Source organism: Biomphalaria glabrata, chromosome 4 (assembly GCF_947242115.1).
Source record: "Biomphalaria glabrata chromosome 4, xgBioGlab47.1, whole genome shotgun sequence".
Taxonomy (NCBI): domain Eukaryota; kingdom Metazoa; phylum Mollusca; class Gastropoda; family Planorbidae; genus Biomphalaria; species Biomphalaria glabrata.
In genome coordinates this window covers 41,849,500-41,872,721 of record NC_074714.1, presented here as the reverse complement: position 1 = coordinate 41,872,721, position 23,222 = coordinate 41,849,500, and the positions used below count along the sequence as shown (strand labels likewise).

Sequence of the window (23,222 nt, the reverse complement as noted above, 5' to 3'; positions counted from 1 at the left end):
TAGTCTATTTTACTAACGATAAAAGTATTGAATGGCAGAGATAACATATATCCTTTCCTCCTACTCTATTTTACTAACGACAAAAGTATTGAATGGCAGAGATAACATATATCCTTTCCTCCCACTCTATTTTACTAACGACAAAAGTATTGAATGGCAGAGATAACATATATCCTTTCCTCCTACTCTATTTTACTAACGACAAAAGTATTGAATGGCAGAGATAACATATATCCTTTCCTCCCAGTCTATTTTACTAACGATAAAAGTATTGAATGGCAGAGATAACATATATCCTTTCCTCCCACTCTATTTTACTAACGACAAAAGTATTGAATGGCAGAGATAACATATATCCTTTCCTCCTACTCTATTTTACTAACGATAAAAGTATTGAATGGCAGAGATAACATATATCCTTTCCTCCTACTCTATTTTACTAACGACAAAAGTATTGAATGGCAGAGATAACATATATCCTTTCCTCCCACTCTATTTTACTAACGACAAAAGTATTGAATGGCAGAGATAACATATATCCTTTCCTCCTACTCTATTTTACTAACGACAAAAGTATTGAATGGCAGAGATAACATATATCCTTTCCTCCCAGTCTATTTTACTAACGACAAAAGTATTGAATGGCAGAGATAACATATATCCTTTCCTCCCACTCTATTTTACTAACGACAAAAGTATTGAATGGCAGAGATAACATATATCCTTTCCTCCCAGTCTATTTTACTAACGATAAAAGTATTGAATGGCAGAGATAACATATATCCTTTCCTCCCACTCTATTTTACTAACGACAAAAGTATTGAATGGCAGAGATAACATATATCCTTTCCTCCCAGTCTATTTTACTAACGATAAAAGTATTGAATGGCAGAGATAACATATATCCTTTCCTCCTACTCTATTTTACTAACGACAAAAGTATTGAATGGCAGAGATAACATATATCCTTTCCTCCCACTCTATTTTACTAACGACAAAAGTATTGAATGGCAGAGATAACATATATCCTTTCCTCCTACTCTATTTTACTAACGACAAAAGTATTGAATGGCAGAGATAACATATATCCTTTCCTCCTACTCTATTTTACTAACGACAAAAGTATTGAATGGCAGAGATAACATATATCCTTTCCTCCCAGTCTATTTTACTAACGACAAAAGTATTGAATGGCAGAGATAACATATATCCTTTCCTCCTACTCTATTTTACTAACGACAAAAGTATTGAATGGCAGAGATAACATATATCCTTTCCTCCTACTCTATTTTACTAACGACAAAAGTATTGAATGGCAGAGATAACATATATCCTTTCCTCCTACTCTATTTTACTAACGATAAAAGTATTGAATGGCAGAGATAACATATATCCTTTCCTCCTACTCTATTTTACTAACGATAAAAGTATTGAATGGCAGAGATAACATATATCCTTTCCTCCTACTCTATTTTACTAACGATAAAAGTATTGAATGGCAGAGATAACATATATCCTTTCCTCCCACTCTATTTTATTAACGACAAAAGTATTGAATGGCAGAGATAACATATATCCTTTCCTCCGACTCTATTTTACTTACGATAAAAGTATTGAATGGCAGAGATAACATATATCCTTTCCTCCTACTCTATTTTACTAACGACAAAAGTATTGAATGGCAGAGATAACATATATCCTTTCCTCCTACTCTATTTTACTAACGATAAAAGTATTGAATGGCAGAGATAACATATATCCTTTCCTCCTACTCTATTTTACTAACGATAAAAGTATTGAATGGCAGAGATAACATATATCCTTTCCTCCTACTCTATTTTACTAACGATAAAAGTATTGAATGGCAGAGATAACATATATCCTTTCCTCCTACTCTATTTTACTAACGATAAAAGTATTGAATGGCAGAGATAACATATATCCTTTCCTCCCAGTCTATTTTACTAACGATAAAAGTATTGAATGGCAGAGATAACATATATCCTTTCCTCCCAGTCTATTTTACTAACGATAAAAGTATTGAATGGCAGAGATAACATATATCCTTTCCTCCCAGTCTATTTTACTAACGATAAAAGTATTGAATGGCAGAGATAACATATATCCTTTCCTCCCAGTCTATTTTACTAACGATAAAAGTATTGAATGGCAGAGATAACATATATCCTTTCCTCCCAGTCTATTTTACTAACGATAAAAGTATTGAATGGCAGAGATAACATATATCCTTTCCTCCCAGTCTATTTTACTAACGATAAAAGTATTGAATGGCAGAGATAACATATATCCTTTCCTCCCAGTCTATTTTACTAACGATAAAAGTATTGAATGGCAGAGATAACATATATCATTTCCTCCCAGTCTATTTTACTAACGACAAAAGTGTTGAGTGTGTTCAGTACTACGTGGAATTCCACTACACAACATGCCTGGCTCAAAGAGTCAAATTTTACTAGTCAGAGACTTATCAAGATGTCTTATCAAGAGTTTGTAAACCTACCCACCGTATTCCATTACGGGCCCTACCCAAACGACACCTCCATCAGAAGAGGTGTGGTTGTTGTAGATTCCAACTTGTTACAGGTAATTGTAAGCTGTATATCGTCTACAGAAAAAGGAGCCATATCATGTACCTGGATAAATACCCCAGTACAAGCAGTGTATCTGTTAAGAATGCCATAATGCCGGGAAATCTATTCAAGAGAAATATGTCTTTCTAACGAAAGGGTTGGGCAGCCTCTATTCAATCACGCAACAAGGAAAACTACTTTAAGTCTCAATGTGATATTAAAACGCACAAAGAAGGCATGTTGACGTTACTCTCGTCTATAATGGTCTCTTGTAAGCCAATCTAAATTATATGCACACACCAAAATAAGCGTGTACTCATGTGGCGGGGGGGGGGGAATCAGGGGGTCAGGAGGATTAGATTCCGCACACACACAAAAATAAACATTTAACTTACATGTTAGGCTGGGGAGGGGCGCGGGGGGAATAGTACGCAGACAGGAAATGCGTTAAAAAAAATAGCGCCCTGGGGGGGGGGGGGTGAAATAAATGTGATGTGTTGAACAAAAAAGTTGTAGAACTAGTTTGCTTATTTTGGTCCTCGGTTAGATCTCTAGTTATGTGCTGAGTGTGGGGTACACATCAACAGCAGACACGGGCGGAATGCAGCCGTCAACAGTGACGGTGTTTTGGACTGTAATGGTTTACCTAAAAGCCAGCAGCGATCTGCAGAGTTAATGGTTATTTTTATTTACTGAGACATAAAAAAAAAGTTAGGACTAATTTATAGCAGTCCTATATCTAGTTCTTGAACAGAAATAAAAAGATGTCAAAAAATGTATACAGCATGCCTAACAGTCCTAGAGTACCGATATGAGCTGACGGATTTTGCGACGTTTTTTTTTTAATTGGGGGGGGGGGGGGGGGATTCTAAGAAAAAGGCTTGTTTAATCCTCAAGTATTAAGGTGTTAAATGTCTCGAAGAATTAAAATGCTATTAAAAATCCATGTCGAACGATAACTTCAATTTACTTTTCTTTATAGATCATATTACGACGTGGCGGCGTATTAACGACTGGCAGTGTCATGGAAGTATTTCTTATGCCCAGATTGTGTTTTATACAGGCTGTTAATGGGCCACAAAGGTTACACGAACGTAGAAGTTTGCACCTGTAAGCGGGAAAGGGGAGAGAAGGTATATACTTAATGACGTAAACTTTCAATGAGGATTTCGTCGTTACGCCGGAAATCTATTTAGCGTGTCCAGCTTTATTGTTTTTTTTATTGACGGACTTAAGCCAGTAAGGAATAATATTTACTCTACCCTGTATCATTGCTTGCTATTAACTGAACAGTATCTAGCGTTCGAGGGCAGTAGACATATACAATGAGTTGTACACCAGTGTATGTAAATGTAGTCTTTCTATCCAAGCGCTGTTCAGTAGGAGTTTGTATACACAAGGTCATGACAATCATTCAAGTGTGCAGCCTTTGTTTTAAAGAAACCCGATAAACTGCTTTAATAAAAATTACGATAATATAATTGTTCTCGGTATTATCTCCCCCTTTCCCCACATACTATTTATTATATATTTTTTTTTACAAGGGAGGTAACATACAAAACTCTTCCAGTTCTCTCGCCTAACGAAGCTAACTGAAGTCTGCCAGAATCATCGATTTAGGCCACAAAGCAACAAGTGCCAGCCCAAACATGCCATGGGATTGTTGCTGTTTTCTTCGTCCCCCTCTGCACGCACTTCTACCAACAAAACACTTTGACACCTCTTCTCAGTCTTTCTTCAAGAGTATTCTAGCTATGCTCTTTTCTTTTTCCCCTTCCCTTTTCGTCTTCTGCCTTTCATCTACCTAACAATTCTCCTCCCCAATCAAACAAATCCTCGACTAAATCTGACAGGCCCCCCACCCCCAAGACTAATCGTCAATGGGAAATCTCAATACCCTGAGCCACGCCATGCTAGTTAGGAAATGCTTTGCATTACAATTACATATAAGCAGTTGTTCATAGACTAATAAGTCCATCTTAAAACTGTTATAAAACAATGTTGTAATGTTGTCGAGGTAGGGAGAGAAAGGGGAGATAAGAGATAATATTCTTTTAGAACGTCTATAAAGAAAGGCGGTAGAAAATGTGTTATTAAAGCAATCAAGGTACTACCCAAACAGATCAATGAGCTCAGATAACAGCCTCTCTTCACACCTTCCTAGTAACAGACTTCAACACATTCTACTTTTCCTCACTATCGAGAACAAAATAAGCTTATGGCCTTGTGTGAGTGGCCCCCAAACACAAAACTGTCACACAAAAACATTCTGCCCTCCTCCTACTCCAAGCTGATGTACTTCCCCCCCCCCCCACCTGCCAGCCCAGTAACCAGAAGTGAGCAATACACAGTCTGGACACTTTCTTCTTCGTCCTCCTTCTCTTTATCCATAATGTGTTTGTGTAAGCACAGAGACTTTATATAGATGTGTGTTGTTTTACCTTCATATACCCATTACCCCCTTTTCAATACTTTTAATTAGAAATTATTTCTTATATACTTATCCATGGCATAAACACACAAAAGTAAATACTTAGGGATTGCTTGCTTCCTTTTGTATGTTGGGTATGTGTCTGCTGGTCTATGCACTTTTCTTAACATACACACGAATGTTTCTATAGCCAACTAGTTTGTATATCTTGTGCACATAGTGATTACCAGGGACTGCTCGATATAGTAAAACTATAACTTCAAAGAATGAGCTCCACAAAGACCCACATGGTGACTTCACAAAGATTCTCCATTAGCTTTATTACCTCACTACATTCATTAGGCCTATATAAATTGATGGGGTGTTAAGTCTACATATTGATGAAGTAAGAGGGAGAGGGTAAGGAGAGACATCAAAGATCCCACCCACACCTTCATCATTAAAAAAAATCATTTAGATCTAGATACTACCAGATGTCTGAGGCTTTGACCTGAACTCCTGATTTGTTTGACTAATGTCTCTTCAAAAAGAGTTAAGGACTAAATATGAAGCAGAAAAGAAATACTCCAAATTGGAGAAATTGTGTGCTTAGGAATGGATAGGACATATTTAAGTACCTTACAGTTTATACAGAAGATTAAAAGGTACATATGGTAAAGAACTCACCTGTGGCACATCCAGCCACTTCTCAGCAGCATCCATAGCCTCCTTGGCATTAGCCTTGTTCTTCTTGGGATCCCAGTCTTCCCAGTCAGGGCAAAGACCTGTTCAACATAAACCACTGCTATGTAACACAATACATTTTCAAGCACAATGGAGAGTTAAAATAATACCATGAAAAAAAAAAAGAATTCTTTTCATTCCTGTTTCTTTCAATTGATTCAACCTTAAACATGTGCATAGCAATAACTTAAACACAAAAATAAATAAATAAAAGCCTTATATTAATCAAGATTAATTTTCCAGTTATATCAAAATATATCTTTGAAAAATTCTATTTAAAGAGATATTTTCGGCCAAACAGAAATGTACAACTTTTATGTTATATGTTTGTATATATTTTTTTTTTTTAATTTTATTAACATGTTGGAGCATAGTGTTCTTCATCATTATTGTTAGTATTCCTCTCTCCTAATGTTATTTAGTGGACATGGTGGATGGACTGACCTGGTCCAACAGCATCCACAAGGGCACCAATAGCCCTTCCATCATTCCAGTCAGTGGTGAAGTTATTGATGGGCAGGTCTGGAACCTTAGACTGGATCCAGTTCAGCAACCTCTGCTTGGGGGTGGGCGCCTTCTCTGATGGAGTGGGCTCCTCGCCCTCCCACATGGGCATGGAAATAGAGTAGTGCAGAATGAGGGTCCATATCAGACCGAGGATCAGCTTGAGTTTTTTATCAACAATGTCTGTACTGTCTGTGTGGAGCAATGGAAAAGAAAAAAAACATTAGCTTAAACAAATTGACTTTTAATTATACAATCACAAAATAAACAGAAGAAGGAAAAAAAAAGAAGCTTGGAGACCAAGGTCATGTTATTAGAAGACGAGTTAAGGCCAGGCATTATACCCGCACGCTAGCTGTTTGGAGAAATAACGATAGAAAGTCAAATACAGAGCAAACCTCTTATAATGTATGTCAAGATTAGGTCTAATAAAGATGCACGAAATAAACTGTTTTGTTTTTTTTACCTTCGCCCAATCTACTTATAGATCTTGAGTCTGTTTATGTATTCGTTTCCAAAGAAAATATTTAAAAGGCTAGCGGTTTCGTGTATTTCTAAATCAATATTTGATGAGACTCTATGTTTTCTTGCATTACATTAAAGATCTAGATCTTGTTCATAATAGTAAATTTTAGTGCTGGACAGAATTCCGGACGAAATACTGCATTCTATTCAAATCACAGTGAATCAAGTCAAAACCATTAGATGATCTAGATTAAGGTCTAGTAGTTAGTAGCTATCTTAGTAGTCTAGTATTTTATCAGTACGGTAATCTGAAACAAAGGAAATCGTAGCAGAAGTCAGAGCTATAATTATTGACTCGAACCTAGCTACCAAAACATTTTTTTAAAGTAAAAACCAATAGGATATACAGTTAAACACTTCCAACAGGAAATATAATGCCTTACTAAAGTTTCTGTATAATTGGACTGAGCCAATGCAAACAGATTGATCCCCATCCATACGATATCTCCTATATATACAATCATTTTTTTTTGTTTGTTGAAGTTTTTTTTTAGAGAAGAAGAAAAGTGAAAGAGGCGTTACAGAAACAAGTGGCAACTGTATAGAGGACATTGTCATTTCTCTTTCAAACTCGTGTTGTTCATCATATATGGCTTTGAAGGGGCCAAGAAAACGTTGAAATTGATTCTGTTCTCAATATTTGTCTGATTGCCGTGACTACACATTTATAAATGTTATACCCATGTGCCGAGCATACACACTTTTTTGTTTTCTATTTCTTTAAATAATGAAGAGACGTCACTTATCTAAAGACAAGACAAAATGTTGCATACGCGATTGTTCGTGCAAAACAGATCAATCACATAATATCGATTTTTTTCTTTTAAGTTTCTATGTGCGTGTGTTGATGGATGGGTCACTTACTTTTAATTCAGTTACATTAACTCGTGTAAACTTATTTCATTTTTTTTTAAATAAAGAAAGAATACTCTGTAAAAAAAAATTAATAATTTCTATCCAGTGCAATTTAAAAAGGCATATCCTTGATTGAATGCAAAGTATGAAGATTACTTAGAATTAGTTAATGCTGGTCATTGCTAGGTAGACTAAAAAATGGAGACTGTTAAGAACTTGTAAAAAAAAAAAATCTCCAGTACACTTAAAAAAACGGCTTATCCTAGATTATATAAAGTCTCCCCCTCCACTTAGTGGCAATAATCTGTTCAGAGACATACACCTTCCCTGCCCACCCCTTTTCCCAAAACCTTCGCACCATTAGGTTACTGCTTGAGTCTCGAGAGTTACATTTCCTGCTACTATACTTAAAAAAGAAGGCCGGAGGTTTTTGTGTAGTAACAAGGAGTCGTGAATATTTGTCAAGATATTCAGCCAGGCTAACTAGAGAACATGGCTGTAATATATACACACTTTAAACTATTTAAAAAGAAATGGATGATGCCGAGGGGAAGGAGGGTTAAAGTCGACGGCAGGGTAACGCCATGATTTTCTTTAAAGGAGGTTTGTTTGAGAATGATAGAACTACAAAACAAAAATCTAGCTATATAAAACTACGCTGACAACAACCAAACTAGTGAAATAAGTATACTAAAATTCCTTATATAGCCATTATATTAATAAATAAAAAAAAGAACAAAGAATGCTTCACCAAAGCGTCAATGAAATGTTAGGCTATATTTTTAGTAATCGTAGAACCTGAACTCAGACCTTAGATATTGCCGAGCTAAAATACGCCAACACAGCAAGAGAGTTCATTTCCTACTAAATAGAATTTTCATATATAGATGAGCGTAGCGTTTCACATGGCATATTACAAGTATATAATGCTAAGAGATATCAGTATGTTTTAATGAAAGAAAAATGGAAAGATGACCAGAAAAAAAATGCAAAGTTCCATAATGCTAATCAATTCCGTTGCAAGCAATAGAGCTAAATTATTATAGGCCTTGTCAATCTGTCAAAGCAGAAACTGCTGAATCAGAGCTTCGTCTTTGAGTGCACAGCCCATTCTCCCCAGTTCTATTTCAGTCCGCATGCCGACATTCACTGAGCTCACTGGCATGAATGGAAATGGAATGGACATTATTAACTCCCTACACCTACTGCCTACATGTATAAACAATGCACTATATTCCAAGCCTGTTAAAAAGTCTGGCTGTATGGTAGAGCATTCAGCTTTAGCACAGATGACAGCTTTGACTTCTGTTATGTTGTTTAACACATCAGAAAAAACGTCAATTATTGCAGCCAGCAAATAGATTATTAATAAGCTATTGTTGGGGAAATAAGGGACATTTGTTTTTTGTCCAACCAGTTTGCACATTTTCTTTTTGCTGTACAAACGAATCAAAGATGAAGTGAAGTTTAAAACGTTATGGCTAAAACAAATGGTGAATAAACATGAAATATATGTTGATTTAAATTGCATAAATTGGGAGTCAAAGTTGAAACCCACCGTCTATTATTATGCTAAAATGTATCTCCCACCTCCCCCAACATTGATGACATTAAACAATGAAAAATGTAATAAAAGATTTTCAGTGTCAAAAAACAAGGTATGCAGCCAGTAGTTTAAAAGATGGGACAAAATTAACAGGCAGCACACCTTTGATATTTCATGTATATGTTTGTAAGCTATTGATGACCCACACACCACGGATTGAAACAATTTTAAATTACTAATTTAATAGATTTTGTCAGAACATATTGAAAATAAACATTTAATCTATAGTAAGAGAGCAAATATTTGCCCATATTGAGACATAAGAAATATTCACATCGAGCAAGACGTCATGTTTCTATCTCCAGGCGATCAATAAGACCAGGATGATGAATGAACTCAACTTTAGTTTTCTTCTACTAATTAACTGACATTCTAGTCAGTTATACGTACGTTCCAGTGTACAAGTTATGTGACCCCATTTGCTAAGTATCAATTATGTTACTCCCTTATTGCTATCAATATGACCTCACCTTAACCGCTAGAGGCCACCGTTCAAAAACAAGGACAAGCACATAGCTTCGCCCAGTGACACATTTTAGTGCCCCCCCTCCCTTCGAACATCAATGCTTCACTGAGGTCTCCGTGTTTTAACAGAAAATAATAACTGTCATGTCGATTGAGAACAAATAATGAAACAGTTCCACACTAGCGATTCTCCTTTTGAACCAGACTAGATCTAGTATAGAGCTGTGGGTGGGACAGAATGAATGACAGATTAACAAAATTCTCAGAAGGTAACGAGGGTTAGGCTTCTAAAGTCTTCTAAAGCCGGCTTAAAAACATTCAGCACACAACGTACAAACAGTCTTTCTTGAATGTAAACAGTGTAGCCCAGCACATACGAGATAAACGGTGAAACTATTGCCCTTATAAGGGGATGGTGGCGTGGAAGAAGAAACGGGTCAATGTTATTAAAATGCACGTTGTCATTACTCCCTCAAGTCTTCTATACATTTTTTAAAAATACGCTTGTATGCTGAATCAAAAGGCCCAGTCGAGTCACCGGCCTAGATGCACTTTTTTTTTTTTCAAGAAAACTGCCAGTTTTGGAAAGTATTGGAAAGCAATGTACAGTTTATATGAGGCTGATATTCCAGAAGAGAAATAGATATCGGGTTGCACCAAATGAGCATTTCTTTAAGTTTCAATGTTCTAAGATATTATTTTAGCCTAAACAATATAGACGTACGTTGTAGATGTAGTTTCTAGAGCCGTTATGTAGCCTATACTAAAACTCCCGACAAGGTTATAGTTTAAGCGTGAAACGTCTACGTTTGTAACTGCTACTCCAGGAACACAACGGAATACATTCTTCTACTTGTTGGCCCATTGTTCTCTAGCGTTAAACAAAACTATCTTATCACTCATTGTTTGTATAGTCTGTTCTGTGTATTCTGTTCATGCTGTTGGTAGAATGTTACAGAAAGAATAAGAGGCTACATTCCTTCGGCATCAGACAAAAGCCTTGCATTGTAGTGCAGACAACGCTTCGCCAATAAAAACCTACGCATTACATGTAACTGATTCACAGCCTCCTTCTCAACTATCGTCACAATAACGAATATTCATATTAAAAATAATGAAAGTTGATTGCTCTGGCTAAAGACGATCAGAAGAAAAAGTTCTGACATTAAAAACATAATCATTAAGTGACAAAAGCAAACATCAAAGAGATGATAGAATCACGTGTATGTTAAAACTATTTAATATAAGGGCAAACGTACGGTTTACCTTTCGCTATCTCTTCATATGCTCCCATAGTAAAGATTAAACTAGACCAGGTCGTTGTCAATGACTTTAACTACTCAACAATACAAGTGTTGGTTTATGTTACTTCAGCCATGCATTTACCCCCCCCCGGGCCTATTCTCTGTATCACATAAAGGTATCTGAAAAATATCCCAGTGATATACGGCATTGCTAAAAAAAAAAAAAAAAAGTAATTATCAATATGTAGTTCTAAATGGGATGTTTTTTTTCGTGAGCCAGACCTGTCGAGAAAGTCAATTTCAACAGTTCAACTGCTATTCTTTTGAAACATTGCTGACTTGCTGATCATATTTAAAAATGTATAACGGTCGCTATGAAACACGTGATCGTCCATAGTTCATAAAGAACCGCATGCTAATCTACCTGGCAAACGATTTCGGCAATTAGCTCCACTGGGAGTTGATAAGAGCACGACGACGACATTATTAAAGGCATGTGTATTAGGCACAAGTATCTTCTGTCCTACGTGCCATTACCCCGAATCCCCGGCTGGTTACTTAAAAACCACTGCTGATAACTTCATGGTGACGTAGGGAAGTGTTATAACAGGCTATATCAGCTGAGTCAACACAATATTGGAAGGTCACCCAAGCGGACTCAAAATCTTTTATAGAGAGAAAACAATCACAAATAGAAGACATAATGCCAATCTGCCGAAACAAAGAGAATGTCACAACAGTCAGACCAGCGTTCCTTCACTGGTGCGTAACAATCACGTACATTTATTATTGGGGTTGTCATTATTGAGTCATTTATAGGGCGGCCTCGATCAAGAATGATCGTATTCAGAGGGCGATGCAGAAACAAGCTCTCACTCCAATTACCACTTGGCTACCTAAATATGGCCTCCTCCAGTCGCGAGGTGACTATGGATCATCTCATAGAAGTGAGATGAATGCCTGGGCATTAGCTAAGGTCGGAACGATGTCGCCCACACAACAGTTCTTCCTTTCCACACAGCTGATCTAAACAAATAACGGCAAGTACCGATACAGTTTGGGGTCAGCGGTTCACAGGTTCTGCTGGGGTGTAGCACTAACAGCTGTGTGTACTCCAGTCTAAGAGGTCGCTGGCTCCTGTCTGATATTTCCTTAGGGTTGACTCCCAACCAAGAGTTGGACTGGTCGTAAGAGGCTATTTGAGACGCATGCCAACAGAAAGCATTTTATAGGTTATATCCATTACAACTTCCTGCAATGACAACCTTTGCTACCAAAATAAGGGGAATCGAGTATTAATTTCCCACGGAGAGTAGAAATTTTTGATAGGCGCGTATGGGCAGTCTGGAAACCTTTTCCCAGATAACCACTGGCTACCCCAAATGTCCACAATAATGAACAATCTATAGTAGCATGGTCACATGCAGTACAAAATAATAACTATTAATACAACAGGAAAGATGCAAGTCATGTTATTGCTAGTGCTTAGCTATTGTTTCATTGTCTGTAATCTGATCAAAAAGTACAAAAGAAAGTTGTTATTTTGTCGGTGTTGTTTTTGTTGTTTTGTTTGTTTGTTTTCAAACCGACAGAGACTTTTTCCTGAAGTGCATGTGTAAACCAGTTTAATAGACAAGGTAGCTTAAATTGTATCAAGAACACGTTTGTAATGTATGACAACAGAATCGAACATACAATTTGATCTTAAAATGTGTAAAAGTAAAGTAATAATAAAGAAGGGTAAGCGAACCAAAGAATAATGGAGCAAGGGGAAAAAACGGATATAAACAACATTTGGAAAGGCAAACTACATAAATCAATATTAACACACACCATTCTATTTTATTAAAACGTACAAATCAAAGCATGTAAATAACTAGGAGTGGTAAGAAAAATTTTGTACTGCGTACTTTGTGACCATGGTGTCTTACAGCAGAATGCTGACAGCAGGTAGTCGGATTAAATTCTAAAATGAAAAAGAACATTAAGAAGACACACATGACGTGATTCTCTTAAGTCCATTCACACAATGTGACAATTCTCTGCACCGTAGTTTTCTTTTTAATGACATTTCTACACACGCTGTCTTCATTTGCAGGCGTTCTAGTTAATAGAAAACAAGACTTGTGGAGCCATGGCCGAAACATAACGTTTTAACCAGATCGCAACACTTCATTTGCAAGTCTAAGAAATATGCAAATATCTCAAAACTTTTTTCCCCGTCTTCTCATCAACCAGCGGGCGACGTTAGAGTCCTGGTAACGTTTGTATTCCTCCTACATCAGAGGTGTACCTACCTATATGACATGCCACAGCCAGCGGGACACGAAACTGAACAGACAAACTTGTCTTCTGTCAAATGTTTGAACGGGAGGTTTACAATATTTGTTAATCTGTATTCCTTTCCCGTTGACCTCAAGCGTCTTGTTTAAATTATATCTCGGATAGAGAGTAGAGAATACAAGAGTGCATGCATAACAGTACATAAAGCTTCCGAAAAAAAAAGGGGGGGGGGGGGAGGAGGACTAGGAAGAGAAAATGTTTATTTCATCCTTAAAAAAAAAAATTTCCAAATAGGCGCTTTTTTGTTGTTGTTGAATTTATCTAGAAATAAAGTTTTAATACAGCAATAAGCACTACTACAAGTATACGCAAATATAAAAACTTAAGGCAACAGATACAATTTATTTTCGATCCTGTAAACATGGATATCCAATGAGCATGACCAAGTCAATGGGGGAAGGTGGTTCTAGAAATAAGTAACAAACCAACAAGGTAGTAAGAAAGAAAAATAAAGCACATTGACCAAGTGTTTGACAGGTTTGGCAAAGATACAAGGATTCTTTTGACAAAATATAGAAACAAACCCATTTGTGACACTTTCTGTTTTGTTTGGTCACGCAAACCGATGACTAAACATTTGAAAGCCTTCCCCAGTCCCATCTTTAGTGATTTACGCAAACAGTGGCCTAACTTTTTTGACTCCAACCGGAACAAGTCTTCTATCATGTCACGGTGGCTTTCAATAAGCCAGATACACATTGCACACGATAAGCTAGTTTGCACATCTCCTTTCCCTTTAGTCCTAACTAGTATTTCAGTTTTGCAACTGTACTGAAAACGATACGATCTCTGGATACATTCATGCACTAGTAAATCACTAGTTATTAATAGACTTGCCGCTTCCCTTTAGCAGAAGCGCAATCACGGAGACTATAAGATAATGGACAACTAGAGATATACTCAGATCACTAGAGCGAGTGCAATGTAGGAGCCATACCAAATATGCTTATTGGTGAACACGCGATGAAACTACCAACAGTGCTAATTAATTGTGGGTCAACGTTAATAAGATGAACAGCTATAGCCCGACGTCCAGTAGGTTGACGACCTACATCTACGGTAGACAAACATTAAGCCCTAGAGACTGGTAAAGCAAGTTTGAAGTTCACGTTAAATCCTTGATACAAAAATAAAACAATAAAACTGTCATCTAGAATGTAACTGTACTCCTCTCTCCGTCCCAAAGTAACCAATAATGCCGAAATTCATCATCCCAGTTTTCCCCTAGATTCGAACCCGAGACCCGTCGGTTCAGAAGTCAATCAAGCACTTTAGCACTCAGCCACCCCCCCCCCCCTATTTAGACCTAAACAACAGAACAACTTCGGTATTGCTTATAGAAAAAAAAATCAAATGACAAGTTTAATATGTGCAGATATCTTGTTCAAAACAATTTTTCTATTCCTTCCAAAAAAAAAAACGCACAACATAAACAGAGCAAATAATATGATAAAAATAATAATCAGGTTATTAAATTATGTTGGGTCAAGCAAGCTACTTTTGATAAATTTGACATACAAGTTTAATCTACGTAGTGTCGAATTTAGGCCATGTCAGCATTACGCTTAACACACACACGAGTAAATCGATAGACGCCTTTGCTAAAAATAAAACTCTCTTCTATCCCCTCTTCTCCCAAGCGGAGAAATATAGGTCGAACTAGTCTAAAGATAAGCTTCCCAAATACCGGATGTACTACTACCATCAACCAGTGCGACAGGTGGGCGGGGACTGGAACGAGTGGGATAACTACACACTGTCAACATCATAAACCGTGACCATAAAAGCCGTTAGTGATAGTGACTACAAATCCCACCGCGTCAAGGTTCAAATGATTATCACAGGCGTAAACAAGTAAGAATGTCTATGACTATGGAAGTAACAAATGGACTATAGAGACGAGAGAAATGGTTTGAAAGATCCAACAACATTTATACTCCAAAGCAGCAACATTAAAAATAAAAAAAAGATAAGCGATAAACTCTCCAAAATAAGAATATTGTACCGGTATACAATCAGGATATCAACTATGACTTTCCGACAGTTGCAATATTATGCTTGGCAATAAACATTTACGTTCAAAAATTAGATATAAAGGATGATACATACTGTAATATCTAACATTCACAGTGATTGTTTTTTTTAATTTCATTTTTTTATAACGAGAATTGTACATCTTGATCACAGCAATGTATCTTTGATTTGGTAACGAGAAAACCATCATAATCAGAAAGTATCTATAAAAAAAAAAATACTTTTATTATTAGACAGACACTATTGGTCCCTCAGAGGGTACAAACCTTCACTTTTGGTGCCAAAATCTCCTTATGGAGAGTTTTCAAGTTGAGGTTAAAAAGGGTGGTAGTTAAATAAGCAAATATTTCCGATTTATTAGACCCACTATAAAAACAACAATAAACTATACCACCCATATTCCTATTTATACTTATAGTACTCCCATACAATGGCCTACTTTTCACCAAACAAATTAAAATAGACGTTTAATTTATACTGTACAAAAATGAGTATTAGAACATATTACTTTAGATATGTACACTAAAAATACCATTGCAACTAAGTCTCATAGAATGAAAAATTTTAGGATAAAAATAATATTAGAAGAGATATTTTATTCTTTTAATGAAGACATTAATTCAGAAAAATGGTTAAACCAATTAATTTTCTTAAAAATCTGAATAATCAGTAAGGAAACATTCAGATATTACTAATTGACTAAGGGAGTCACCAATTATAAAAATTTATGATTTGTTACCAGGTGGTAGGGGTTCTGAAGATTTGGTATATAACAAAACAAAAATATTCAAAAGAAATAACAGGTACAGTGATCCTGTGACTTTTCTGGGTCTGACTTGCATATATATGCGCTATACCTAAGATTTTCAAAAAATGTGTAATGGTCAAACTTGCACTCATCAAAGATAGCAAAACCTGGATGTTACAGTCAATTAGGCTCAGATTTGAAAGGAAAGATTGAATCATGAGTCTGTAAAGGATGCAACACATATTTTGCACCAGGAACCTTGCTGAAATCACACAAATAAAACTTGTATGGCATGGATACAAATAATAAGCTGAGACCAAAAACAACTGATAACATAACAACAAATTGTTTCTGGTGGCGATGAGTGTCTTGAACATGTAGACTACTGTAGACAATGAGATCAAAGCACGAAAAGAAGTCAATACTTTTCCCATTACTTCTACTGATACCATGGTGAAAAATTGATAAAATTTGAATTTTCTTATCATTTAAATTATTATTATTGGTAAAAAAAAAGGTGATTTTAGTTGTTAGGTAATATTTGAATGTTGCATAATCTATTTAATGCAGGCACAATCAGCCTTTCAAGCAAAGATCAGACTTCACACCTTTAAGTTCAAAGGAAAATGAGATTGTGCTATTCTCTGACCAAAAAAGGAGGAGCTTATTATTAGAGTGGTATGGGTTTAATACCAGCTTTGGAAGCTGCCCAGGCCTAAAGAAGTGCAGAATGGGCCATTGTACCAATGGTTCATATTTTACATGGTTAATGCCAAACTTTTAATCAGTGCCCACACTGGAAGGTAGAAGAGGAAAGAAACAGTGTCTTCAATCAGTACAAGGCTAGGAAGCCACATGATCACTCCAGTAAGCTAGTAGTTGAAAGTAGTTATAAGCCCAATTAGCAGAACATCAAGATAATAATTAGAATCCATTAGGTAAGCTGAAAGCCTACAAATAAAATTCTGTGGAATTTCACCAAACAAAAAAAAATTTTACTCTTCTAACACCCAGGCATGAAAACTTCTCCAGAACAGTGCTCTGTAGCCATAGGAAGAAATGCTCTATAAGATGAGCCCTAATCATTTAATGACTGAAGACAGCAAATAAGTTGAATAACTATTAAAACAATGTATAATTATTTAATATGCTTCATCAGCTCTGGCATTATGATTATTTTTAATGTAAGCACTTGGGTTAAAGCTACCTCACCATAAGTGACCTGAGTTGAAGCTTGTGTGTTTATATATAAGTTAAGTTACCCTTTCAGACCATGCGATCTATAGGGAAGATAATGATTAAGTCATCTGTATCTTTGGCCCGAGGTTAATGAGCAGGATGTCATATGGCCAGCACAATGACCAACAAGTTTTACCTTCCCTAACCAAAGTCAGGTGGACGCAGGGGTGCCATAAAAATCCTAAAATTCAAAACCCCAGTCTTCACCAGAATCCCAGGTTTGGTAGCCACAATTAAAAAAGTAATACAATTGTAAGTTTTACTTTTAAGATAAAACCTAGAATTATTTGTAGATTTATAACCTTTCAGGTCACTAATCTTTCTTATGCTCAGTATGAGCACTACTTTACAGATTCTAGATCTGTTTTCTATCGATATTTATTTAATATCACTCTATATCTAAATTTAGAGGATAACACAGAAGTCAGTCATAATCATAGACTCAATTTTATAATAGTTTGCCATTTAGATCTAGATCTAATAATGTTGTGATAATGCTAGACCCTTAAAGATTACACTAGAATGACTAGATCTAGAAAGTCACTACAACACTAGATGTACATTAACTCAGTGATTAACTTTAATCTAGGATACAAAGTCCTAAGAAACTAGAAACAAGGAGTACAATGTGAGAATCATCACTTTAATTAATAGTGTTAATCTAAATAGATCTATTCATATTAATTATTTTTTTACTAGATCTAGATCTAAAATTAAATTTTAAATCATATCCACTAGGTCTAGACGTTAGTAATATATATCTACTAGATCTATTTGGAATCTGAAAATATGGATCTAGAATCTAGTCGTCTATCTATATAGTTATAGTATAGATACCTATTTATTTAGTTATTGTATCTATATAGACTAGATTGTTTTTTTATTTATATCTCTCTAGAATCTAGATAATATAGAGAAATAGAGATATCTAGATTTAGAATCTAAATCTAGAGTCTAGATCTATTCCATATCTATAATTATAATATATCTAGAATATAGATCTAGATCTAGTGTCTATTGACTAGTACTAGTTTCTAGAATTAGATCTATAGTCTATAGTCAGTATAGTCCTAGAATCTTGATCTAGATTTGTAGATTAGATATCCTAGGCTAGATCTAGATTAACTTAATAACTAGATGTCAGTGGATCTTGGTCAATCTAGTTTAGCTCTTAAATTTAAAAATAGTCTAGATTCCTAGATAGATCATATAAATTATTTTATAAATATAATAATACTCTATAGATTATAGATCTACTTACTATAATATCTATATTATAATCCGATACATTTTTGACAAGTCTATAATAGTATAATTATAATTAGAATAAATAATTTTAAAATATAGATCTACTTGATCTAGAAATTTAGATGATAAATAAATATAGATCTAGTAAATTATAGACTCTAGTATAGTCTAGTACTAGTATACTATAAGTATATAGACTAGATCTAGATCTAAATCTATAGATTCTAAATTCTACTATTAATTATTAATAGACTAACTTGACTAAGACTAGATATCTATATCAGGCATATCTATAGACTATAGTGATTATACTAGATCTATACTTATAAACTTATAGTGCCAATTAGTGATAGTCACTATCTTCTATCTATACTTAGACTAGTTAGACTAATACTAGTCTAAACTATATAGGCCTACTATAGGCTATACTAAGTATAGGTAATAGGTATAAAAAATAATAGAGTAACTGTAATAGATTTAAAGAATGATATAATCTATTAGTTAGTATTACTAATACTATTAGTAATTAGTACTAGACTATAGTATAGTCTATAGTACTCTACACTGTCTACAGCCATAGACATAGACACTATTGTCAGTATTGTGACAGTAGTCATAGATTTATAGATAGATCTAGACCTAGATCTCTAACTACTATATAGTGTCTATAGTATAGACTAGTATAGACTGAGACTCTTATTTAGACATCATCTATTCAGTATTCTTATTCTATGATCTAGAATCTAGATCTGCCTTAAACTTATACTTTTAAAATACTTATAAATAGAGTGATAGATCATAGACTACTTTAGTTTAAGTACTTTAACTTTAGTACTTTACTAACTTTAGTTTACACTAGAGTCCACTAGAGTCTAGATTCTAGATCTAGAATCCTAAGAATGATGAATCTAATTTAAATGTATCAGTCTAGATTCAGAATTTTAATTTTTTAAAACATTGTCTTGATGACTTACCAATGTTTACAATTCGAATTCCTTCATCTTCTTCCAGAAACTTGAGAACCATGGTAACGTTCTCAAGCTTCTGTGTTCTGAAATTTGGTCGTTTGTTGACATGTTTGAATTTTTTTCCAGACAACACCTCAATTAAAGAAACAAGTCGCAATCCATCCGAAAAATCTGCTTCTAAATCCGCCAACTGTTTATTGACGGTTTTAAGATGCTCATTAGCCCATCTTGTAAATGTATTCTTTTGAATTAATTTCCACTGTGCGTCGTCGGCGAGCTCTCTTTCCGTCGTAGTCATCTCTTCCTCCTCATCCCAATCGGGGTCTTCCGCGGTCTGCATGGTGCTGCTATATTTATTTCCCTTTAATAATAAGCCGGCGGTGTATACAGAGTTTTATAGTACTGAATAACAATCCTATCTTCTCTCAATGACGTGCAGAACTTGTGCCGAAATATCAATCTGTTTGGAAAAGGGAAAAGATATTTGTTTGAAATGTGTAAACCTATTTATCTAAACAGGAAAAAAAATACGTGGGTTTTAAAATTGTGCGTCTTTCTATCCGTACATGTTTCGTATAGAATGAACAAGGGAGTAGAGTTCTTAAGTGCCTGTTAAGTGGGCAGGCTTGACCACTGGGATCTACAGGCGTTACGCAGACTATGTATATGGACGTGTGAGCGCAAGTGTTTTATTTGTGTTTTTGCACTAAAAAAAAATATAGCCCAATACGCTTATAAGCTTTTCTTTTCTAATGGGTAATTTTTAAATATCTCCGAAACTGCCCTATCTTTACGTTGGCTATTAGTAGCCTAATATTACACAGATAAGATCGTTTCATTGCTGCATTGAAATTGAAGCATGTTAATGGGAAAATGTATTAAACAGTCATATCATGTGTCAAACATTTCAATAAATAATGTGAATGTTGTTTTTTTTTTTTTTTTTTTTTTTGTTTTTTTTTACTTGTAGAATCTGATTTAGTAATGAGAAGAATCTATCTTAGCACACAAAATAATAGAATGATTTGAAGTTTAAAGGTAAATATATTTATTTATTTATCTTCAAATCATTCTATTATTTTGTATTGGACATATATAACGTATGTTGTATCTAAACACTTTCGGACTTTATGATTTGATTAAGGCAAAATGTTATTATATTATAACACTGAATGTTATTATGTATATCAAAGGAAAAAATAAAAAAAAAAATTAAATTCGATACAGCCAAACAGGAGTTGTCGTAAAGTGCATGAAGACTCCTTCTTATCTTACATAATACAGACGTTACGCGTCAAGCATCTAGTCATGCATGTTAACCAATGACTTAAATTCTGCCAAGTCACTGATTTTCCTTCAAAATAAATATGAACTTAACCATCCCAAAATTTTAATGATATATAAAATTTATTTGTAAAATCTAAATTATTTTTAATGATACTACATTTAATGTAAAAGCTTTTTGCCTAGTTTTTTTTTTTTTTTTTTTTTTTTTTGTCTCCTTTATTAAAATATTCGTTACATAATATTATTAGGCAAATAAACGATCACAATAATGTAAGTGCTAAAAAATTTACACCGGAATAATTGCTTTCATCTCTGATACCTCGGTCCCTGATATTCTATTATCTCTCTTAATGAGTATTATTTTATTTGAAGCTCAGTTAAAAACTTTGTATTAGGGTAACTACAGTGGCTTAGCTAGGAATTTGCCATCATATGGAATGTAGCGATAATTAAGGAATAAGGATAATAGGCCTACTACGGACTACACATTTATAAGCCCATACCCTACCCCAATAAATAAATACAAGCAAATAAAACTTTGAAATAAAACTTGTTTAAAAAAAAACAATTGCTTTATCTTATATAATACAGACGTTACTTCAAAAAAGAAGATGATTACGTCCTACGTGTCATGCATTTAGTCATGCATATTAACCAATGACTTAAATTCTGCCAAGTCACTGGTTTTCCTGGCTAGCTCAGGCAACCCATTCCATGCTCTAATAGCACTAGGGAAGAAGGAGTATTTGTACAAATTTGTCCTAGCATATGGGACGAGGAATGTGCCTTTATCTTTGTGTCTTTCAGAGTATTTTATTAAATTTTGTTTTTGTATTTGAAGATTAAAGATACAACATACAACAAGATACAACAGCTTTCAATGCAATGAGATTTTCAAATGTATAGATCTAAATATTGTGAATCGCAACAGTAATTTGGACAAATCTTTTTACAGGTTGGCAACATCTCAGCCGACATCGTAAAATGTTTTCGGTTGCTAAGGGGCAAGGGAGATAAATCATTTTTTTAAACTTTCGAGACGCTCGAAGTGCGATTAATTCTTTGTTAAAAAAAAATCTAGATTGTAAAGTGTAAACCCTTAACTCCCATTCTATATATTTAAGATTAGTTGACGTAGTTTAACAAATTTATTTTTTTTTGGTTATACTAGCTCTTTTTTTTCCCGAAATGTGTTAAATGAACGTGGAATAACCTTAAGATTCACTAATAACCATTCGACAGCTTTGCTGGGTCGGACATGGGAGACGACCACATGCCAAAGACGATCTTACAGGAGGACGGCGTAACAGAAGTGCCCCCAATAAGCCCAATAAATCAGGCGCCACTTCGCCCTCACTTGCATAGAGGAAAGTAGCTGGCATCAGATGGCCCCTGGGAAGAGACAGTTGGACAGCTCTCACAAAGCTGCAGGACACACATTTGACTGAGATCTAAACAAGCCCTAGAATCTAGGTCTAGTAGACCTATGTTGTGTTGAAATGATTCAAAAGAAAGACAGAAATAACACCACCGCATGACCACTGTTAATAGTAGCACTAAATGCTAACAATACATGCCTCATCCCATAACTCCACACTCGTGGGACCCCTAGCTATTGAATTTACAACTAGGTTTCATGTGTTACTAAGTGCGTGCGATGTGTGCTGGCCCATTTCCGGCCTAGCCTACAACCAACGTATTCAACTACATCTTGCAAACCAACCTCTCCTTTCATACCACTTCTAACAAACAACAACAACAATGCTAACATGATAACTGAAAACAAAATGGGGTCGCAAACCTAATGTAGTGCATCTTCTAAAGGGGTAATGCATAAGTCTTAACCCCACCTAGGGATAGATAGACAGATAGACACACAGGCAGGCAGGCAAGCAGACGAAGGGAATGACGGGCAAGCAGATAGATAGATTTGTATGTAAGTAGTCAAACTATCAATTATGCGTTATCGATCTAATATATATATATATATATTAGATCGATAACGCAGCAATTTAGAATTGATAAACAAACATGACGCGCACTTACAATATTCTATGCACCCTTTTTTTTTTTAACCCAACACACGCACACAAACACAAACTTCTATCATGTTGTTGGAAAGCTATCGATATGTCCGTAACTAAAGCATAGACCATATCACAGCATGTTAGAGGAAGCTCAGTATCAGATAGTTGATATCTGTTCGCTATCTAATGTTAGGTCACACCCAAAAAAAAAAAAAATAATACCAGTATAGAGTTAGTGTTCTTGCACACTATCACACATTTTTAGACGATGGTAAAAAAAAAAGAAGCTAATCATAGCCTAGTACTATGAAGATGTAAATCTTTGCTTTATTGTGACAATTTCTCAACTTTAAACCACAGCTAATTCGATAAAAAAAATGTTCT

At 35.1% G+C, this 23,222-nt stretch overlaps 1 protein-coding gene across 5 annotated transcripts in view; it reads right to left on the bottom strand.

Annotated features, from left to right (window-relative positions):
* The window catches only part of LOC106052449 (filamin-A-like), a 102,451-nt gene that overhangs the window by 46,146 nt on the left and 33,083 nt on the right, over positions 1 to 23,222 (bottom strand). For all 5 annotated transcript variants that reach the window (XM_013207858.2, XM_056027362.1, XM_056027364.1 and 2 more), the window contains exons 2-4: positions 19,531 to 19,984; positions 6,190 to 6,441; positions 5,689 to 5,786 (exon numbers count right to left, since the gene is read on the bottom strand). In XM_013207858.2, the coding sequence (XP_013063312.1) occupies positions 5,689 to 5,786; positions 6,190 to 6,441; positions 19,531 to 19,864 (684 nt within the window). In that variant the 5' untranslated portion in view covers positions 19,865 to 19,984. The remainder of the gene's footprint in view (positions 1 to 5,688; positions 5,787 to 6,189; positions 6,442 to 19,530; positions 19,985 to 23,222) is intronic.